This window comes from Annulohypoxylon maeteangense (genome assembly GCF_022496945.1).
Source record: "Annulohypoxylon maeteangense strain CBS 123835 unplaced genomic scaffold GGS22scaffold_11, whole genome shotgun sequence".
NCBI lineage: Eukaryota > Fungi > Ascomycota > Sordariomycetes > Xylariales > Hypoxylaceae > Annulohypoxylon > Annulohypoxylon maeteangense.
In genome coordinates, this window is record NW_025953258.1 from 921,794 (window position 1) to 940,063 (window position 18,270).

The 18,270-nt window shown below is 44.9% G+C and overlaps 4 protein-coding genes across 4 annotated transcripts; 1 reads left to right on the forward strand and 3 right to left on the reverse strand.

Moving 5' to 3' along the window:
- Positions 1–1,110: 1,110 nt before the first annotated feature.
- On the reverse strand, positions 1,111–2,247 carry GGS22DRAFT_195077 (lytic polysaccharide monooxygenase; the record flags this gene model as incomplete). The annotated part of the gene is made up of 4 exons (XM_047965610.1): positions 1,111–1,155; positions 1,215–1,624; positions 1,778–2,091; positions 2,147–2,247. The coding sequence occupies 4 exons, from the start codon at positions 2,245–2,247 to the stop codon at positions 1,111–1,113; spliced, it is 870 nt and encodes a 289-aa protein (XP_047817770.1).
- Positions 2,248–3,649: 1,402 nt separating this feature from the next.
- On the reverse strand, positions 3,650–6,471 carry GGS22DRAFT_166459 (uncharacterized protein). The gene has a single exon (XM_047961854.1). The coding sequence runs from the start codon at positions 5,979–5,981 to the stop codon at positions 3,933–3,935; it is 2,049 nt and encodes a 682-aa protein (XP_047817771.1). The 5' UTR covers positions 5,982–6,471; the 3' UTR covers positions 3,650–3,932.
- Positions 6,472–8,539: 2,068 nt separating this feature from the next.
- Positions 8,540–9,207, reverse strand: GGS22DRAFT_27919 (uncharacterized protein). Its single transcript, XM_047966684.1, has 2 exons — positions 8,650–9,207; positions 8,540–8,583 (listed from the first exon to the last, which is right to left on the reverse strand). Exon 1 carries the CDS (start codon positions 9,084–9,086, stop codon positions 8,748–8,750), a length of 339 nt encoding a protein of 112 aa, XP_047817772.1. The 5' UTR covers positions 9,087–9,207; the 3' UTR covers positions 8,540–8,583; positions 8,650–8,747.
- Positions 9,208–9,743: 536 nt separating this feature from the next.
- On the forward strand, positions 9,744–15,428 carry GGS22DRAFT_166469 (uncharacterized protein). Its single transcript, XM_047961855.1, has 6 exons — positions 9,744–10,451; positions 10,505–10,555; positions 10,620–10,907; positions 10,964–11,183; positions 11,238–15,256; positions 15,359–15,428. The coding sequence occupies exons 1-5, from the start codon at positions 9,858–9,860 to the stop codon at positions 15,056–15,058; spliced, it is 4,974 nt and encodes a 1,657-aa protein (XP_047817773.1). The 5' UTR covers positions 9,744–9,857; the 3' UTR covers positions 15,059–15,256; positions 15,359–15,428.
- Positions 15,429–18,270: the final 2,842 nt, after the last annotated feature.

The following is an 18,270-nucleotide window of genomic DNA, read 5'->3' on the forward strand; positions in this document are numbered from 1 at the left end:
GAATTTGAAAAAAAAAAAAAAAAAGATTGGCCACCAGAGGAATCGAACCTCTAGACCTAGCAGTGAAGCGCTGGACCCCCCAAATCATACATGAATCAAACAGAATAATTTGAACAGTTCCAATATGCCCCGCTAGGCCACCCCAGTCTGGCCTGAGCTCATATTTGAGTTGTGATGAATAGAAGTAATATTTAGACCTATATGCTACCTAAGTTTCATGAACGAGCCAATACCGTCAAAGACCCAGTGGATCAATACAATATTTGACCTATTACACGCTCAGTTATCATTTGACGCTGATGTACTATAAGCTACCTGGGAAGGAAGAACCAGATCCACCTCTTCTAAGTAGGTAACTATGAGTCATATTCATATGGGATGAATCCGTCCATAAAAGCAATGGAAGAAGCCCATTGTTCATGATGAGGAGGTCTATGTGTCTATAGAGGCTCTTCCCATTGCAGAAACTACTTGACGCTTGCTCATCCTGTTCACAGAATGTTTTGTTTATGGAGAGGTACTTAAGATGTAGCAATAGTACGTAAACGTACCCGCTACGTTTGAGTATAACTAAGTGGGGCCGTGTCGGATCCGACCCCGCTTAGTATGCCGCCGGTCACTTCCGAATAACTTTCCTTTTTAGGCTTATAGTTCACGGATTCATGCCGATGGGCCTGGCCTGTAACGCTCATCTTATAGAAGCAGCGTGTTAAGAAAGTGATATGCTGCAAATGTGAAGGACTCCCTTTGTCTTATTCCAATTTGGCATATACTGGCAGTTAAAAGCTAGGTTAGCAAGTGATTTGAAAATACCATTCGACAGATGTTGGTCACAGAATTTTGTGATTTGCTTCCGCGAGTTATTAAAGCAGTCAATTTAAGGAGAGTCCGCATCACTTCGGATGCATTCATAGGGAGACGGTCGGTAGCTTTTCAAGGCTATCTCCCGAGAGCTATGCTAAGGGTAACTTGGCTCCCAACATAACATCTCGCCGGTTACATAACGGCCCATGGTTGGGATTCGCCCCGTCAAGCCAACTAGGTACCGAATCAATCATATCGCGGCCATCAAATTCCATTCAAAATGATCGTAGTGTAGTTTTAATAAACTTATTCCTCAGGCACCCAAAGCTTAGGGCCAGGCATAGTGTAGTTCTAATAAAAAAATTATCAGCACGGAAAACCCACTACAGGATTACCGATAAAATACATACGAAGGTAGAAAGTCCGATAGGTAGGTGAAGCTTTCCCGTGATCTCAATACCCGGATCGGTGGCCTTGTATCCTCCCGGAAAATCGACGAGATACTCCTCGCTGGGCACTGCACTCCCCTCACCGGATACCTCTAGCTGGGCGCACTCAGGGTATATCTGTATGCGATCGCCCCTAAGATTGATGATTTCGTGACGGAGTAGGTAATTTCCCGGTTTCAGCGCCGCGGGGATCGTAATATTTACGCCGTTTAGGATTAGGTGAGAGTGCCACCAGCGGTCTCCTTCGTTTATGCTTTTAATCTGGCCTTCATCCGACGCCCCTGGAACGCCCGTCGCGATGTAGCCGGCCTCCCAAATCTTGAACCATCGCTTGCCGCGACCATCCCACTCACCGCATGGCCCCTGGCAGTCTGCCATGTATACCTATTATAAATGAAGAGCGGATATTAGAGCTTATTCTAACGGATAAATGTTGATCGAATCTTGCCCGTAATTAATACTTACTAGTGAATCGTTAGTCATCATGCCAGAAACGACTTTGCTAGTTATATCTTCCTACGTACCCAATAATGGCCCCTGGTTGTGCGGCCAAGAATAGCCTGGTGGCATGCATTTCATAGGTGGCGGGTCCAACCATTCGGGCACTGAAGGTGTAGTCGGGAGAGGTACTGGGTACTGAGTTGGACATGGCGGCGTATCATAATGCGCCATAACTTTGCCCCCTGCCTTGATTGGCGCATGAAGTGTTGGAAGAGTCTTGGCTAAGGGGTTGCCACGGTTACATGCCATATAGGGGTGTCTCTCAATATAGAGAGGGTCTGGGAACCAGCGTCGCTGAACAGAGACTTGACCTTCTTCGGGAAGCCATGGGTAGTGACTGAATACAATTGTTAATAGGTATTCTCCGTGCTTACCTTAGATAGGTTACTTACCCAGCATATTCTACACCATCGATGGTATAGTTAAAGATGCCTCCATGTCCATGAATAGGCGTGATTGCTAGGGCCGACACGAGGATGAGAACTGATTTCATATTCAGCATGTCAATTTTTGGTAAGAAATATCTTTCTGGGTTATTCTACCTCAGAGGGTGTTTCTCTAGACTTGAGGAGGTCATAACCTTAGTATTTATCTTCGAACAAGAGAGTGCGGGTCATTATACGCTGCTTCCGACTTCTTTCGTAATATCCGGATCTTAGATTATATGCACATGAAGTCTTGCCGTCGTTGCATTCCTGCGGTCTAAATCCTACTACATTGTGGGGAAGTCGCTTATCCTCAGCACCTCCATTCAACGGGAAAATTGTATCCAGGACTAAGAACGTAAAGCATCTTTCGAAACGGATAAATGGATAAGTGAGAATGAGTCTTATGATGCTTCTTGATATGTTCTTTGCAGTAAGATGCCTTCTGGGTAGATGTTCATTTTAGATGAAGATGATGATGTTATTGGTTGCTAGATATGCTCATCTGATCCCTTTTATGGAATGTATGTCAACTTGAGGATCTCGGAGGACTTCAACGTATACCTTCATAATATTGAATCACTCCGCGGATACATTCTCTCCCAACGGGATAAAGATTTCTAGGCTGAGTCCTATCAATCGGACCAGGTGTGCATACGCCTAAAATACCCCTTTACCACTCATGTCCGGTACAACATTGCTTTATCCAGAGGCATGCAAGAGGGGCGAATAATTTCTTGGCTGACAACTTCCTGTTATCGAGTCTATAATTCGCTGGATTGTATGAGTCGAATAAAACTGGGTTATTTTATAGGATTTTGTGTATGTTGAATAATGATTGGTTTTAGATGGCGTCAACAGACGATACCTACAAACGGAGAAAATATTGTATTTAGCTCCGAAGTGGCTTGAGCTGGGTAGTAAATAAGGGGGTATCTGGGAATAATATCACATCGGGTTTATCACTTGATAACTCTCACTGATTTTAGTTACCTAGGGTATTGGAAAGAGGGTGGTGCTAGTACCATGAATGTCCCTCTCCCAAAGTTAAATTCGCTGAACTCGCTGTCATAGTAGGGAAAGGGTAGTATTTACCGCCTAGAACATTCTAATTATATAGTTAAACGTTACTAACAGCTTCAACCATGTAGTATGAGATTGCCTTGGCTCGGTGTTCGGTATGGCTGTCGCCTTATTGGCTATTAACAATAGAAAGACTGGCCTGGTTACTTGATCTTCGCTTTCCATTTCTAATCACATTAAGTAAAAGTCTATGGTAAGTTGACCTATGAGAGTTTCCTATGAATATCTTGGGGGGAGATAAAAATAAGAACTTGGAGCTGCCCCTGAATAGGGGGCGGCGTAAGACCCACAATAATGCCCGTGAACTCCCCTCTGCTGTGCCGTAGCATTACCAAAAACATCGCGATGCTGAGGAGAAAACAGTATCTTGTAAAGTAATTATTTATCATTCGTTAAAATACCTCACCAGAACAGGATCTAAAATCAACTTAAGATTTGACTTGAACCCCGAACGAATCATCGTAACTAATCGCCGTCACTGCTCGGTAACTATTCCTTATTACATTTTTAAAAATGGGAAAATGCTGACTACAATGTGTTGGTACTGCCACCTACCTGTATTTCAGCGAAGAGAGGCCGATGTTCGATGGGGTGGCGTAGCTTCAACTACCTAGCTGTCCTGGCTTATCCCAACAACCACCTCTAACAGCACCCCACACGACGCATTCACTTATAAGAATACACGAATTCCCTCCCACAACGACTCGAGACCCAACTTCCCGATGTCACTTGTCCACGAAACCGGCGACGGAATAGAAAATGTCAACCCATTCTTCTCGCCAAGGTCAATCAACGCCTTAAGATTAGCCGCCGCGTCGTCCCGGTCTTCCGCGCATATAACCAACGTCGACTGGACGATGCGTACGAACGACAAATTATTGTGTATCTGCAAATTTACGAATATCTGCCACACGTGAGAGGCCATGGGCATGTCGAACGGTAACTTGTTCCATCTATACATACGACCCTCCGGGGTGCTGAAGTTAAGACGAGAGTGCCGAGGTCCGGTAAGATTAGGACATGGCCACGCGCAATACGGGACATTGACCCTCCCCTTGGCAAATAACGCGTTGGGGTGAGCACGTTTGTATTTCTCCGAGAACTCGAAGAGGTCGTTGTCCCAAGGACCGAAGTCAAACACGCTTTCACCTGGGGCTGATTCCTTTCTAGGTCCCAAATCGTAGGGGAAGTACAGATCTTCGAGTCCGTCGATTCCTGGCATCATAACGGGACGCATGTTTGATGGTTCGTATTCGAGGATTTTGGTGAGGACTCCGTGTGATTCTAGGTCTGCAGAGACTTTGGAGATGAGTCGAGACTCCTGTTGAGTTGTAGTGCGAGACTTATCCAATAGCACAGTTCGAAGGATATCGTGAAGTGCGTCAGGGATGTCCCAACAGCGAATACGATTGCCAACATATTGGGGAGAAATTGCTGGTGGGAACTGGGTGAGTTGCATATGGGTGAGTTCTTCGAAATAAGCTTCTTGTTCATTAGATGGGATGTATTTCTGGACGGCCTGGCGGCTAATCTGGGCGTACGACGGATCCCCTTTTAGCTTGGACAGCGCATCGGCCACTACGTCTAGAATATCGAACGGCCTTCCCGGTGCTCTATCGATAATAATAAACTCGAAATAGTCTTTAGTCATGCTATTACCCATTAAGGCACCCATGCTCTCAACATCGTCGAGTATATCTTCTAGAGACCATTCAACTACCCATGGTTGCGAACTGAGGACCTCCTTTTTAGACGCGGATCGAAAACGTGTGATCCATGGATTCTGGTCTGCGAGAGGGGGTGAAATGAGATGGCGAGATGAAGGTCTCTTCTCCCAGTCATACACGAGGACTAGGAACTTCTCGACTCTTTCACTCAACTCTTGTATCAACTGCAGAGCGTATTCACATTTTTTCTCCATTCTCCCCACAACATAGGAACGAGTATGTCTCTCCTGCGTGATACCATTTTCGGTTTTGATAGAAGGTCCGATGGGATCAGAGAAGCCTTTCGTAACCGCGATGAATCCTTGCATGACAGCAGGTGTACACTCTTGGGAGACGTCTTCATCTGGTACATGCCACTTTGTGGCACTGCCATTGCTGGAGTCGCCTGACCCGTATCTGAGCATAACACTCAAGGTCTTGACTATAACAAAGTCCTCGAATTGAATAGCGAAGCTCTCGAGATTCCACCAGTCCACAATGTCATAGAAGTTCGCGTATAAGATATCCCAACCCTTCGTGGTCATTCTTCGAGGACTATCGTCTGTGCTGATTCCAGCACCCAATATAGTGGTCGATGAAGGCTGTGGGTCTAGGAGATAATCGCAAACAGCATCACGAAGAAGGTGAAATGTATCAGACCGTCCTTCTTGAAATGCCTCAAAGAATCTGATGTAATATTCAAGGTCTTCTACGGAAGAGTCCCGCAAGAAGGTGTCAATGCTTCGGATTCGGGTGGCCCTAACGAGTACATCGGCATCGGCTTTATGCAAGAGGAGCTCGCGGAAGAGGAAGCGGATAATAGTGTCCCGCACATCTAATTCACTCGCTATGCGACTTGCATTGCCCGGGGCAGCAGAAGGCGAGTCGTTAAGGGATGGAGCAATAGAGTAAAGTTTCTCAACTGTCGCGGCCGACATCGTGTTAGTAAACATCTTCAATATGACGACAGGATGGTTGAGTGGAAGATGCCCTAGTTTTGACATTGGGACCATTGGATCAAGAAGTGACCGGAAGACTGGTGTCTCGACTTCTTGACCATCTTGTGCTGACGATGGCGGGTTTGCTGGTTCTTCGGCTTCTGAGTCTACTAGTTTCTGTTCCAGACTATGAAGGTCTGACTGGATCTTTAGAATCCACCGAATATGGCCACGGTTATTATTAGAGAGACTAAAAAACCGATGGTTAACCACATTCCTAAGCTCGAGCGTCTTCTTCCCAGCAGCTAGCTTCGCCTTTATCCTCTCGTTAAGACCTGCCCCTGTTTCACCCGTCTCAACATTATTGTAAAACTCTTCGCTGTCCTTATAAGACCTGTAGAGCTTCTTGTACTCCTGATGATGCACTGGACAAAGGGTATGTTTAGCTTGGACCAATTTTGCCAGGCATTCGGACCCATTCTCATGCAATGCATGGCACTTCCGGTCCGCATGATTAGGACCCTTGATATGTGGAGTGTATGTTTTGAGAACATTCCGTCGTTTCTGTTTGCTTTCGGGCATAATATAATCGAATATGGCAGTCAAAGAGAGCCTAGGAAGACTAAGCGGGGATCTGTTAAGATACGGATTAAAAAACGGCTGATGGTAACGTAAAATTCGGTAAACATTATCATTTGGGCTACGTCCCGTTTTAATACTCGGAATGCCCCTCGATCACGTGATACCCTTTGGTTTCACCACTTACTTCGTTACGCTTAAGAGTCATCCCACATACAAGTACACATACATGTATGACATATGAAACCCTGTATCCAAATATACTAGGGTGTCATGTTCCGCGCACTGTACGATTACGATCGTTACCCACGATCTATGAGCATCGCGGAATATGTAACGAGTATCACGTGACTAGGGACAGGCCAAGTATCAAAGGGGGTAAGCTATATCTCAGTAGTTAGGTACCTAGTAGGTAGGCAGACCATCAGATCTTAGTAAATTGTTATGACTTGGTCTGGAAGTTTACTAAAATCCAGACCATGAGTTACGACCCAGCCATCTAAATGCGATACTCCCAGTCGTTCAAATGCATCGTGATTGGAAGGTGAAGTACCAAGGACAATGCAATGAAAATGACTGGGCTCTGATGTCACCCCCGGCGCATGGAGAGATTCAGAATGTCCTAATAGAAATATAGATATTCTACATTTGTCCTCTCTCTTTATAGTCTTACCCTTTGGGTTTGTCCTTGACCTTCTTATAGATAGTTGTTCCATACCAGTTGAATCTGTGAATGAGAAGGCTTCAAGTTGACCATCTGGAAGGAATGCTGCGTCTTTGTCACCGAGAGAAATACCGAACCCCCCCTCGTTCATTTCGAATGTTACCAAATTTTGATACAGTTTTCCTTTTAATGTTAGCGACGAATTACGCATGACGGCGCCGAATGGATCAGCACTTGATAGCGCAATTTCTGATTTGACAAGTTGTGCATCTTCCTTGAAACGCGACCCACGGTCATAGTCCTTGGTGAAATCTTGTAGGGTCCAGATAGAATTGTCTAGGGATGCCCAGGAGAATGTTGGCGCCCTATCTGCAGGTGGGAATGGCAATGTCGATTCATCGTCTAAATAGGTACAGTTTCTCCCCCATAATAGGTGGCGAATGATATGATCTTCCCATAGCCCTGCAAAGTACCTCCATCCAGTCAGTCGGTTTATCAACTGGCATACGCCAGATATCGCAGGTAGTTTATCCTTGGAGTACGTAAGTCGCCGTGTTGTGTACATACGCAAAACTTGATCCCACGACTCGAGGATCTCCGACCGATTCTGTCCAGTATGGATCATTGGTACCTGGCCAGGAAAGGGGTCCTCTTTACACTCGCAACTACGAACTGACTTACACCGCCATTGAAGTTCGTCTTTCGTATATGATACTGTTCGAGTTGCCAGTATAGATTCTTGCAATGTCCAGGCGCGCGTGGCTATAGGGTCTGGGGGCGGGTAAAATGGTCCGAGTATGCCGTAATGATGACCACTGTCACATAGCGCTGCTGCTGTGAGAACTGTGCCTGGGTCATTGGCGAGACGATATCGAAATTTGGGTCGCACTGCAGAGCCACCAAGGAAGGATGTATTTGCAGAGCTAGATGAAGATGCAACAATGGTGAGATACGCTTGCTCGTATATGGAACACATTTTAGCCGACTGTTCTTCCCAGTCTTTTATCGAATCTTGTACGATACATAGTGCATCGACCCAAAGATATTCGAGCCCAAGCTTCCGAGTAACGTAGATTGCATCTTGTATAACGGCTGGCAGTAGCGTAGAGTCAAACCCTTGCATCAGTGACTGGATATTCGTACGCACTGATTTGAAAGGGGCATCTTCACCCCAACAATAACTGAGGGCGACGTAGGGTTCATGAAAGCCGTTAGGTGTTTCGTACAGGTTAACTGAGCTAGATCTCATCGATTTAATATGAAGCAATCTTCGAGGGGGGAGTGTTTGGTTCTGTCGACAAAGAACATGTGCCTCAATACAGGTCTTCAGACACTCTTTGAGATAGTTGAACGATCCTTCTGAATCCGGATCGTCGATGTATGGTCGAGTCGGGATATATTTATACGTTGGCCCCGGCTGTCTTGATATCGGGTCTAAGCTTATAGAGTAAGTCATGCGTCTACCTCTACTTCGTCGAGCACAAGTAGGTATCATCTTACCATTGAGCCGATATACTTGAATGATTTCATCGTAGTTAACCACTAATGACTGATCGCAGTGATAGTTTCTCGGATTCAGGTATATACGTAATACATCTTTATGTATGTATTTCTATGGTATCCTTTCGATGAGGAATGAATGTGTCGATGATGCCGCTGAGAAAGCCACAGAAGTTGCAGCCTAACGACTTCGACTTCTCAATGCATTGGCATTGTGAAGGGCTTCTATGTCTTTGGTTTCTGTTGACTAGGCTGAACCCCCCGGGACCCCAGACCGATGTCTTATATTCATCGTAATAGACTGGGTTGGGTTCGTCCACAATATTTTGGCTGAGGTTCAAACAGACTAGACACCTTGAGCCAGGCGCTACTGTTAACGGCTGATCGTGATCTGTCGAGGTGGAGATAGATGTTGATTCTGAAACAACCATTGCCATTTTATAGCTTTAAGTGGCGGTTCGGATAGAGCCGTAGATAGATGATAGTGAAATAGCGTATGCAAGCGAAGCGGATGATGAGAAGGCTGTGAACAAAGCGAGGCCTCAGTGGTTAACGTGTCATATGCATTTCGAGGGCGGCGCAGCATACGAGGCAGGTAGGTAAATGCGACTGTTATATGTAAGGTAGACAGACACCTTCTGCAGTGTATATCATACCAAGCGGCTTTTAACTTATGTATATCAGGTACCAATGGGAACAGTAGAAGGTGCACCTGCTTCTACTAGCAACTTCGTCCATTGGGAAACGTCCATTGGGAAACGTCCATTGCGATGTGTACCTATCTTGATACAGGGGCGGTTAAGAGCTTCCGCGATACCTACATCTCTTTTATTGGGTATATTACAGTAAATATCCATATCCTTTAAGATATTTAGAAAGGCAAAGCTTTCCTTGCAAAATGGTGAAGACTGTTGTGTTGGTTCGATTTTTTTTTTTTTTTTTTTTTTTTTTGTATTTTGTAGTGACATCGGGCGGGTGGCTGAAGCACGCCCTTTGGATAGGCTCTGGCGTCTATGGCGAGGCTGGTTGGGGGCCACTTGTCAGCCATATTTTGAGTGGAAATGCCCCCCATCCAAGGGTACCCTGAGCGTTCCCTTGAGCTTCTTCTTTAGAGCGCGGTTTCGTCTTTGTATCTTCTGCCAGCCTGATGGACGATACTTCTCAATTTTCTGCTAGTCTTCGGTATATTTAAGATACCTACCTACTAGATGCTTATGAAGTTCAAGAAACCATTTTCTCTCCGAAAGAAGAAGGCCGATAATAGTCAAGATGACCCCCCGGACGTCCGTGAAAGCCAAGATGACGCGACCCGCGTAAAGCTAAAGCCGCTACGCACATCTACCACCGTCAATGCTCAACTTCAAGATCGATTACCGAGCGGCAGCCTTGGTGCTATCCATACGAAATCCATAGAAAGCGACATTACTCCCTCCTTAGAAACCTCGACGACATATCGCGGATTTGGAGCGTCTATTAAGGATCCGCTTGGGCTTAAAGTTGTCTATCGACCTGCTGGGCAACGTCGAGCGGACATAATCTTCGTTCATGGACTGGGTGGGAGTAGTCGCATGACATGGTCCTACGAACGTAATCTGGACTTCTTTTGGCCTTTGAAATTCTTGCCACTGGAGCCAGACATTCGTGATGCGCGAATCCTGACTTTTGGATACAATGCGAACTTCCGTCCAGGTAGCGGCAAGAATAAATTGTCCATTCTTGACTTTGCCAAAGATCTTTTGTTTGACCTGAAGCATGCCCAAGATGAATCCGGACCAGACCTAGAAGATTTAGGCATGGGAGAGGTAGGCCTGGACGTGCAACAAACTTATTTTTGGGCCATATTGACTGAACTTAGCGGCCTATTATATTCGTGGTACATTCTATGGGTGGGCTTATCGTAAAAGAGGTGCGACTCAAGTAGAGTGCCCGTATATTGTTCATTTAGTTGACATAAATTCATGTTGCTTTAGGCGTATGTGCAAGGACAAAATGACCCGGCCTATGAGTCCATTATCAAGGCTGTCTCGTCCGTCGTCTTTCTTTCAACACCGCATCGCGGTACCAACCTAGCCGATACCCTAAATCGCATCTTGCAGGTATCCTTCGTTGCTAGTCCCATGCAATTTATTGCTGAACTTGCAGTTGGTTCGCAAACTCTACAGAAACTCAACGAGCAGTTCCGACATGCAGCTCCGAAGTTGCAGATTGTGTCGTTTTACGAGACCCGTCCTACTACCATGTTCAAGAAGACCCAGATAGTATGAACACTAGCCTATTATAATGATAGGATGAGTATCTAACTGGTGATTTTCAGATGGTTCTAGAGAAAGATTCATCCGTTTTAGGTTATCCTGAGGAGATTTCCAAACCTCTCGACGCGGACCATCATGGAGTTTGTAAATATGCAAGCCCGGATGACCCGTCTTACATCGCTGTGAGGAACATGCTCAGGACATTGATGGCGAAAGACAAGACGAATCATAAGTTAATCGATTCGCTTCGACCCATTCCTCCAGATGCCAGGTTATTATCAGGTAGACATTCCGATGCGCAAAAGAATTCCCTTATAGTGTATCTAACATATCCAGATCAACCTAAGACAGACGCCGCACCTGTTGTTAGTTTCGAGGAATATCTTTCCATCTCCGAATCCCCTGATGCAGATTATAATTTCTTCCGCGACCGATGGACTCCAGGTACCTGTTCGTGGATTGAACGCAATGATACATTCAATGTGTGGTTGGAAGATACATCTCATAAGCCCCGAGTGTTGTGGATTAACGGCAATGCTGCGACTGGAAAGTCCATTTTATCTTCCTTCATCATCAACCACCTTGCTCAGCTTGGCCTACCTTGTCAATATTTTTTCATTCGATTCATGTCCGAAGAAAAGCGAGGGATGAGCATGTTGCTACGGTCCCTAGCATGTCAACTCGCAAACTCAACACCAGAATATGGAGATAAACTTCGTCAGCTTGAGGCTGCTACTACGGATCTGAAAACGGCAGAATATCGAACTATCTGGCAGTGGCTGTTCAAGCGGACACTGTTCAACTTGGATTGTAAATACCCTCTTTACTGGATTATTGATGGCGTGGACGAGGCAGATCTACCGGCAGCGTTAATTCGACTTTTATCAGAGCTTGACCAGACTACCATTCCCCTCCGTGTCTTAATCGTGGGCCGCAAGACTCATGAGATCTCATTAGCGTTCCAGAAACTTTCTAAGCAAGTACAAGCAGACACCATACAGACTGAAGGGAACCCCGTTGATTTTCGAACTTACATCAATTACGAAATGGGCCTAGCAGGCGACGCGACATATATAGAGGATACATGTAATGGACTGCTCAGTCGTGCCAACGGTAATTTTCTATGGTTACACTTGGCCGTCCAAACAATGAACACCTGTTACACGAGACTAGATGTCGAGAAAGCCTTGGAAGAACTTCCCTCTGGAATGGAAGCTCTATATGACCGGATGGCCGTATCTGTTCAGTCTCAGCCAAATGTCAACAATCGAAATCTCGGTTTTAATATCCTGGGGTGGGCCACTTGTGCTCGACGGTTATTGAGTGTTGATGAGCTTGGTGATGCCTTGGAGGGTGATGGCGTTCTTGAAATTCATAGGACGATAAGAGATCTTTGTGGTGGGTTTATTGCCGTCGATCAAGAGAACAAGGTCGCTTTAGCCCATGAAACGGCTCGAGAGTATTTGGTACGCGAAGACAAAGGTCAGGGATCGCTAGTCATTGATACTCGTGTCACCAACGACATGATATTTAGGGGGTGTATAACGCGGCTGACAGATACGAATCTACGAAGCCAGATTAACCGCGGCCGACCTCCTGCGCTCCTGGGATATGCCGTGACTTCATGGTCCCACCATCTTGTCTCGGGATCTATCACTGACTCCAAAATATTGAAGATCATCCTTAAATTCCTTAAGAGTCCACACGTGCTCACTTGGATTCATGCTGCCGCCAAAGCAAAAGAGCTTAGATCTTTGGTGACTGCTTCTCGCCACTTGGTAGAAGTCGCCTCCAAATTGAAAGGCATGGGAGATGGATACTCTTCTACCCATCGTCGGACTGCCGCGATAATTGAAGGCTGGGCTACAGACTTCGTCAAGATCGTTGGGAAATTTGGTAATAATTTAAGACAGCACCCTGATTCAGTTTACAAGCTCATACCCCCGTTCTGCCCCAAAGACTCTATGATATATCAAGAATTTGGTCGCAAAGAAAGCCGGTCACTTCTCATTTCCGGAACTACACAAACTGGCTGGGATGATTGCCTCGCCCGTTTTACTTTAGCTCCAGGTGCCATGGCTTCCTCAGTGATCACCGCTGGTAATAGAATTGCACTTCTCGCCGTAATTCGAAATATAAGTCATATCATCATCTACAATGCAGCTACATTCGAAGAACAACGTCGAATAACCCACCCCGAGCGCGTTTCGAGCATTCAAAGCAATAAGCTTGGCGATCTTCTTATCAGCTGTGGTTACATAACGACGAGACTATGGAATGTGGCAACAGGAAAGTGTCTTAAAACCATTAAAAACCCATCAAAGCATATACGGCCACTGAGCATCATATTTGACGAGAAAAGCCAGGTCGTTATAGTGTGTTTCGAAGATAGATCTATCAGAACGGTTTCTTTTGAGGATGACGGTGTAGAGCAGTGGGAGCTACAGGTGCAAATTGACGAGCAAAAACTCGACGGTTCTATACTTAACTTCCCTGTTACCGCCGCTATCAGCCCCGATGGGAATCAGATCGCATTTGGGTACCGTAACCATCCTGCGACAGTCTGGGAGCTGGAACCGTCTATGTTGATCGGGCAGTGTATGAGGCCCCTGAATGCACGTGGCGAAGTATTCCAGGTGACGTGGCATCCGCACTCTGGCGAAGTTATTGGCCTCACTCAGGTGGGACTCCTGTTCATTTGGGATCCCTATGAAGAGGAGGCCAGCGCGACTGCCCACATTGGTGCAAAAACCATCACTGTTAATGCAGACGGCTCTCTTATAGCTGCTGGATCGACACTTGGCATAGTCAAAGTTTACTCGACTGCAGACTTATCAGTATTGTACCAGCTGGCATCACAGAATTCTGTTTTCAATATCTGCTTTAGTGCCGACTCCAAAAGACTGTATGACATCCGAGGGTCGTATGGTAACATATGGGAACCTGATACTTTGGTTCATCTCGCCGATTGCTCCGATCATAGCAGTACCAGTGACTCTCGTACCGAGATCGAAAGTGTCGCTAAATTGTCTCTTGACTCTGAACGTCGCGTACCCGAACTAGACAACATTAACGCCTTATCTGGCCAGTCAGTCGGCCCGCTGTATTGTTATGGGACAGATAATGGCGTCGCTTTTCTATGCGAAACAGGGCGAGGCAAAATTTCCGAGTTAGAGAGACCGAAAAACTCAACGCCTATCGGACAAATAGCTTGGACGGAGGATGGACGTCTGCTTGCGCTTGTTTGGTTCGGTGGAAGTCTCGCGGTAAAAAGAATAACTCGCTCCTCTGAATCTCCGAGTTCCTGGCAGGTGGAAGCTCACACCACTATTGTTATCTCACAAGAACAGGGACATATTAACCAGCTCATATTCCACCCTACCGGCCAAAAGCTGCTCATATGTACATCGGCGGTTCTTTTCTTATTAGATCTGGAATCTCGATCATTGATGGAATCTCGGCTCGAATCGCCGATGTTAAATGTGAAGTGGACAAACCACCCAACAGTCGCAGATACCCTGTTGGGATTTGGAAATACTAAAATGCATGTCTTCAGCTGGGTTGACCTGCGAGAACGCGAGGTGCGCAATTATTCACCACCAAGGATTACAAGATCCTCGACGACCCCAGCCCCATCTCTACAAGAGCGTATAGACGGTTTTAAGATGGATCGTGAAATTCTGGGCAGGTTGATATCTTGCGCCGGCTTCCCGTATATCCTTCTTGAAATATGGTCAAAGACTTCTGCGGGCCTTCTAGAGAGCCAATATCTACTCTTTGACACAGATGACATGCAGCGTCCCCTAGAAGAAGAACCAAGCCAAGATCCTTTACTTTTTCCTTATACCCTTTTGCCAGAGGAGGTTTCCGCCCGAATACGCGAGCCACTCGCATTCCTACCAGGAAGAAGGCTTGCTTTCCTCGACACTGGCAGGTGGATTTGCACTTGGCGCATACCAGTCCCTGGTCTACCTGTACTTCCGGTCTCGCAGAATTATGGTTCGGGAGTCACTGGGTTGGAGAAGTATTACTTCCTTCCTGAGGACTGGGTTACGAGTAATGAAACATGGCTATGCACCATGACTACTGATGGGACCTTGCTTTGTCCAAGAAACGGAGATATAGCCACCGTCCAGGCTGCAAGGCTGCACAAGTAAGGAACAAGAAATCATATTGGGGATATTGACATCACAAGATCAACTCATCCACTCCATTGGCATATGCATATACCCGCTAACATAGGTACTCGTCGTCTCATAAAACCATTTATTTTATATATACCTCTTGTCTGTGTCTGCTGTTATGTGCCACTAGGGTTGGTCGAGATGTTTAGCATTGCAAATCTCCAAAAGTAGGTAAGTCGGTTCACCGTTACGCGAGCATACCAAGCGCGGACCACCCACTTTCCCATATAAAATCGCCAAAACACGATATTTATAATTAATTCAATAAAATAGCTAAAAATATTCCGTCACGTTATTTGAAATCTATGAGGCTAGTATAGTTTAAGATAAAATTACTGAAAGCTTACACTCTTTTTTAAATTAATAAAAAATTAATGAACTTTAAGTTTAAAGCTTTATATGCAAAACGCATACAAAAAACCATCGCAGTTATAAAAATTAATAGCTTTACAAATATAATAACTATAAGCTCCAAACTAACTCTAATCTATTATATACCTTTAAAGGTATTCTATAAAAAATTGGCTTAAACTTAATTATTTTTTTGAATTATTTCTGAAAGGATTAAGTTTTCGAAGATATTTAGTCCCATATAAAACCAAAGATGGAATATTACTTTTCACTATAAAGAATTTAATAAATTACTTGACACCTTGAAACATATATTAAATGAAATATCTTAACTTTGTCAATAATGAGGTATTAAGATAATAGTCATAGGTATGGGAGAAGAGGAGTTATAGCCCTTAACAGATTTGCTAGTATTCGTCACTAAAATTTGTTAGTATAAAGTTTTCAATTTCTTTCTTATTCAAAAAAAGCTTTCAGAATCCAGAAAATTTATTTCATACTATCACGATAGTCTAGACTTCAAATCAAAAGACTTCAAGTTTTTAGCTATTTTATTACATTAATGATAAATGTCGTGTTTTGGCGATTTTGTATGGGAAAATGGTGGACCGCGCTTGGTATGCTCGCGTAACGGTGGACCGACTTACCTATGATGTATAGACGTAAGCGGGTTTTTGAAAATAACAGTTATTTACTTATGTAGATGCATTCGCAAACCTATGAGCGCCCAGTTCACCCGCGAAGACGCGTGACGCGTCTCGTCCGCAGCTAATAATGTACCACCTTCAAACCAAGGCTTAATAGCAAAATAAAGTCATAAATTTCCATCGGCGGCATTAGATCAACAGCCTTGCTGGCAATGGTCTAGTTGGTTATGTGCCTCAGACACCACATCTTACCCCCTCTAAAGACCCCCCTTGAAATGGGGCTGTCCAGGGTTTGATTCCCGACGACTGCAAAAAGAAAAAAATGAAAGAAAATGATCTAGAAAAAAATAGAAAGAAATTATACAAAACAGACAATCGCCCAATGCAATCAGAGGGGCCTGAAATGGAGTGGCAAAGAAATACCCGATAGCGGGGGCGCAGCAGTCAGGAGCCGATCAACAATACCTGAGCTGGGCCTTGAAGAGGTTTTTTTCTTATTCCATCTCGAATGTCGCTGCCGCTACCTAGAATCTACTTATCTAGGTAGTATACAACATCCACGCACTCCCTACTGAACTTCCTCTCCTAGTGCCTCATAGAAATCCAAATATCTCCGATTGATCGGTAATAATCTAGGTAGGTATATATCGTTCGTTATGTCCTCTATCGTTAAACTATAAACCTATACTCACGATAATCACGGAACGGTATAGTGACCGATGCAATCGCACTTGGTATTTTCGCCAGCACACCAAATCTACTTAACGTACCTATCTCCTCGACGTAGCTACGATTCTATCAACCCTAACCGCAAGAATCTACTCCCCCCTTACTCCCTTCTAAGCATGCAATCCCACGTCTCCATCCAAGACATAAACCTCACCATAACCATCTATGCAGTCGCACAAGCCGTAACTCCCTAAACCTTCACCTCGCTAATCCCATCGACACCTAGCCATCCCATACTACAAGTTCCTACTTAGGTAGGTATAAGAAACATATCTGGGTGGGGGGCTGAATTGATGACTAATCGGTTTTTGGAACCCCGCCCCCTATTTCCACCACCGCCTTCGTGACTTTTGCTCTCTCAAATGGTCTCGCCATTGCGAATAACTCGGTTATTAATATCGATCCAGGTACAAGGCGATTATCTCATTGAATATAAACGAAGGGAATCAATTTTCATAAATAACCCTCATTCAGGCGCGCGACGATGTTGTTTTTAAACACAGTCCCCTGAAGATGATAATAGGATGCATATCAAAAAGCGGAGGCAGAATGAAGTATTCTAGATCTTTTGCTGAAATAATCTGGTATAGGTGCACTTACACCCTTACTCCGAAATTCAGTACTATTAGATGAAACGAACGGCGCTACTCAAAAACTCCGGATATAAACAAGACCACCATCTGGATCTTTCGGCTGTAGTGGGGTAGCAGAAAAACGCATGTCAGGAGAAATATGAAATTGCGGCTGGTTTTGGGATTGGCGGTTACGGTGCTACGTGGCCTTGGGGGCCAATTTTGGTGCTATGTCTTTGGTGATATTGTTGCTTTCCTAGAGCAGTGCCAAAAGCGTGCCGAGCTAGAAGAATACGATCACGAAGTTATGGTAGAGGAGGTGTTTGATCTGTTGAATTGTGCCTCAAAAGAGTTGAAACTGGACGATGTTAATCATTGGTTATTAGATTGAAGATTTGTGGTTAGGGTTAGGGTTGAGGTTATTTTCATGTTGCCTCTTGAGAAATTCCGAGTCTAGAGGAAGCAATCCTAGATGCCGCATCTAGGAGCAGGAAAATCTAGGTTATAACTGAAGGTCGTATATCAATATATAAATATGTACCTAGGCATCTACCTAGGCATCTTGGGTTACTAGTATTTAGTCGCTGTCAATAAAGAACCTTGAAATAATGACATAATATTTTGTAGATGAGTACTGGAATGCGTGCTGGAATGCGCGCTACATGGACGGACAACATGGTTAGGCGTTTGAACGGTGGGTTGTAGCGGGACTTGGAAACACAATTGGAATCAATCCGAAGGGTGGTCTCATTCGATATGGGTGCATTTTCGCATATTCTAAAGCGGCATTGGTATATTGGATGAATAAGTGTAATGGAAATGCTGAACCAGAAAAATAAGATTAGTGGTATTGGTGTTGTTTGGAGAAGATTGAAGCCTTAAAAGC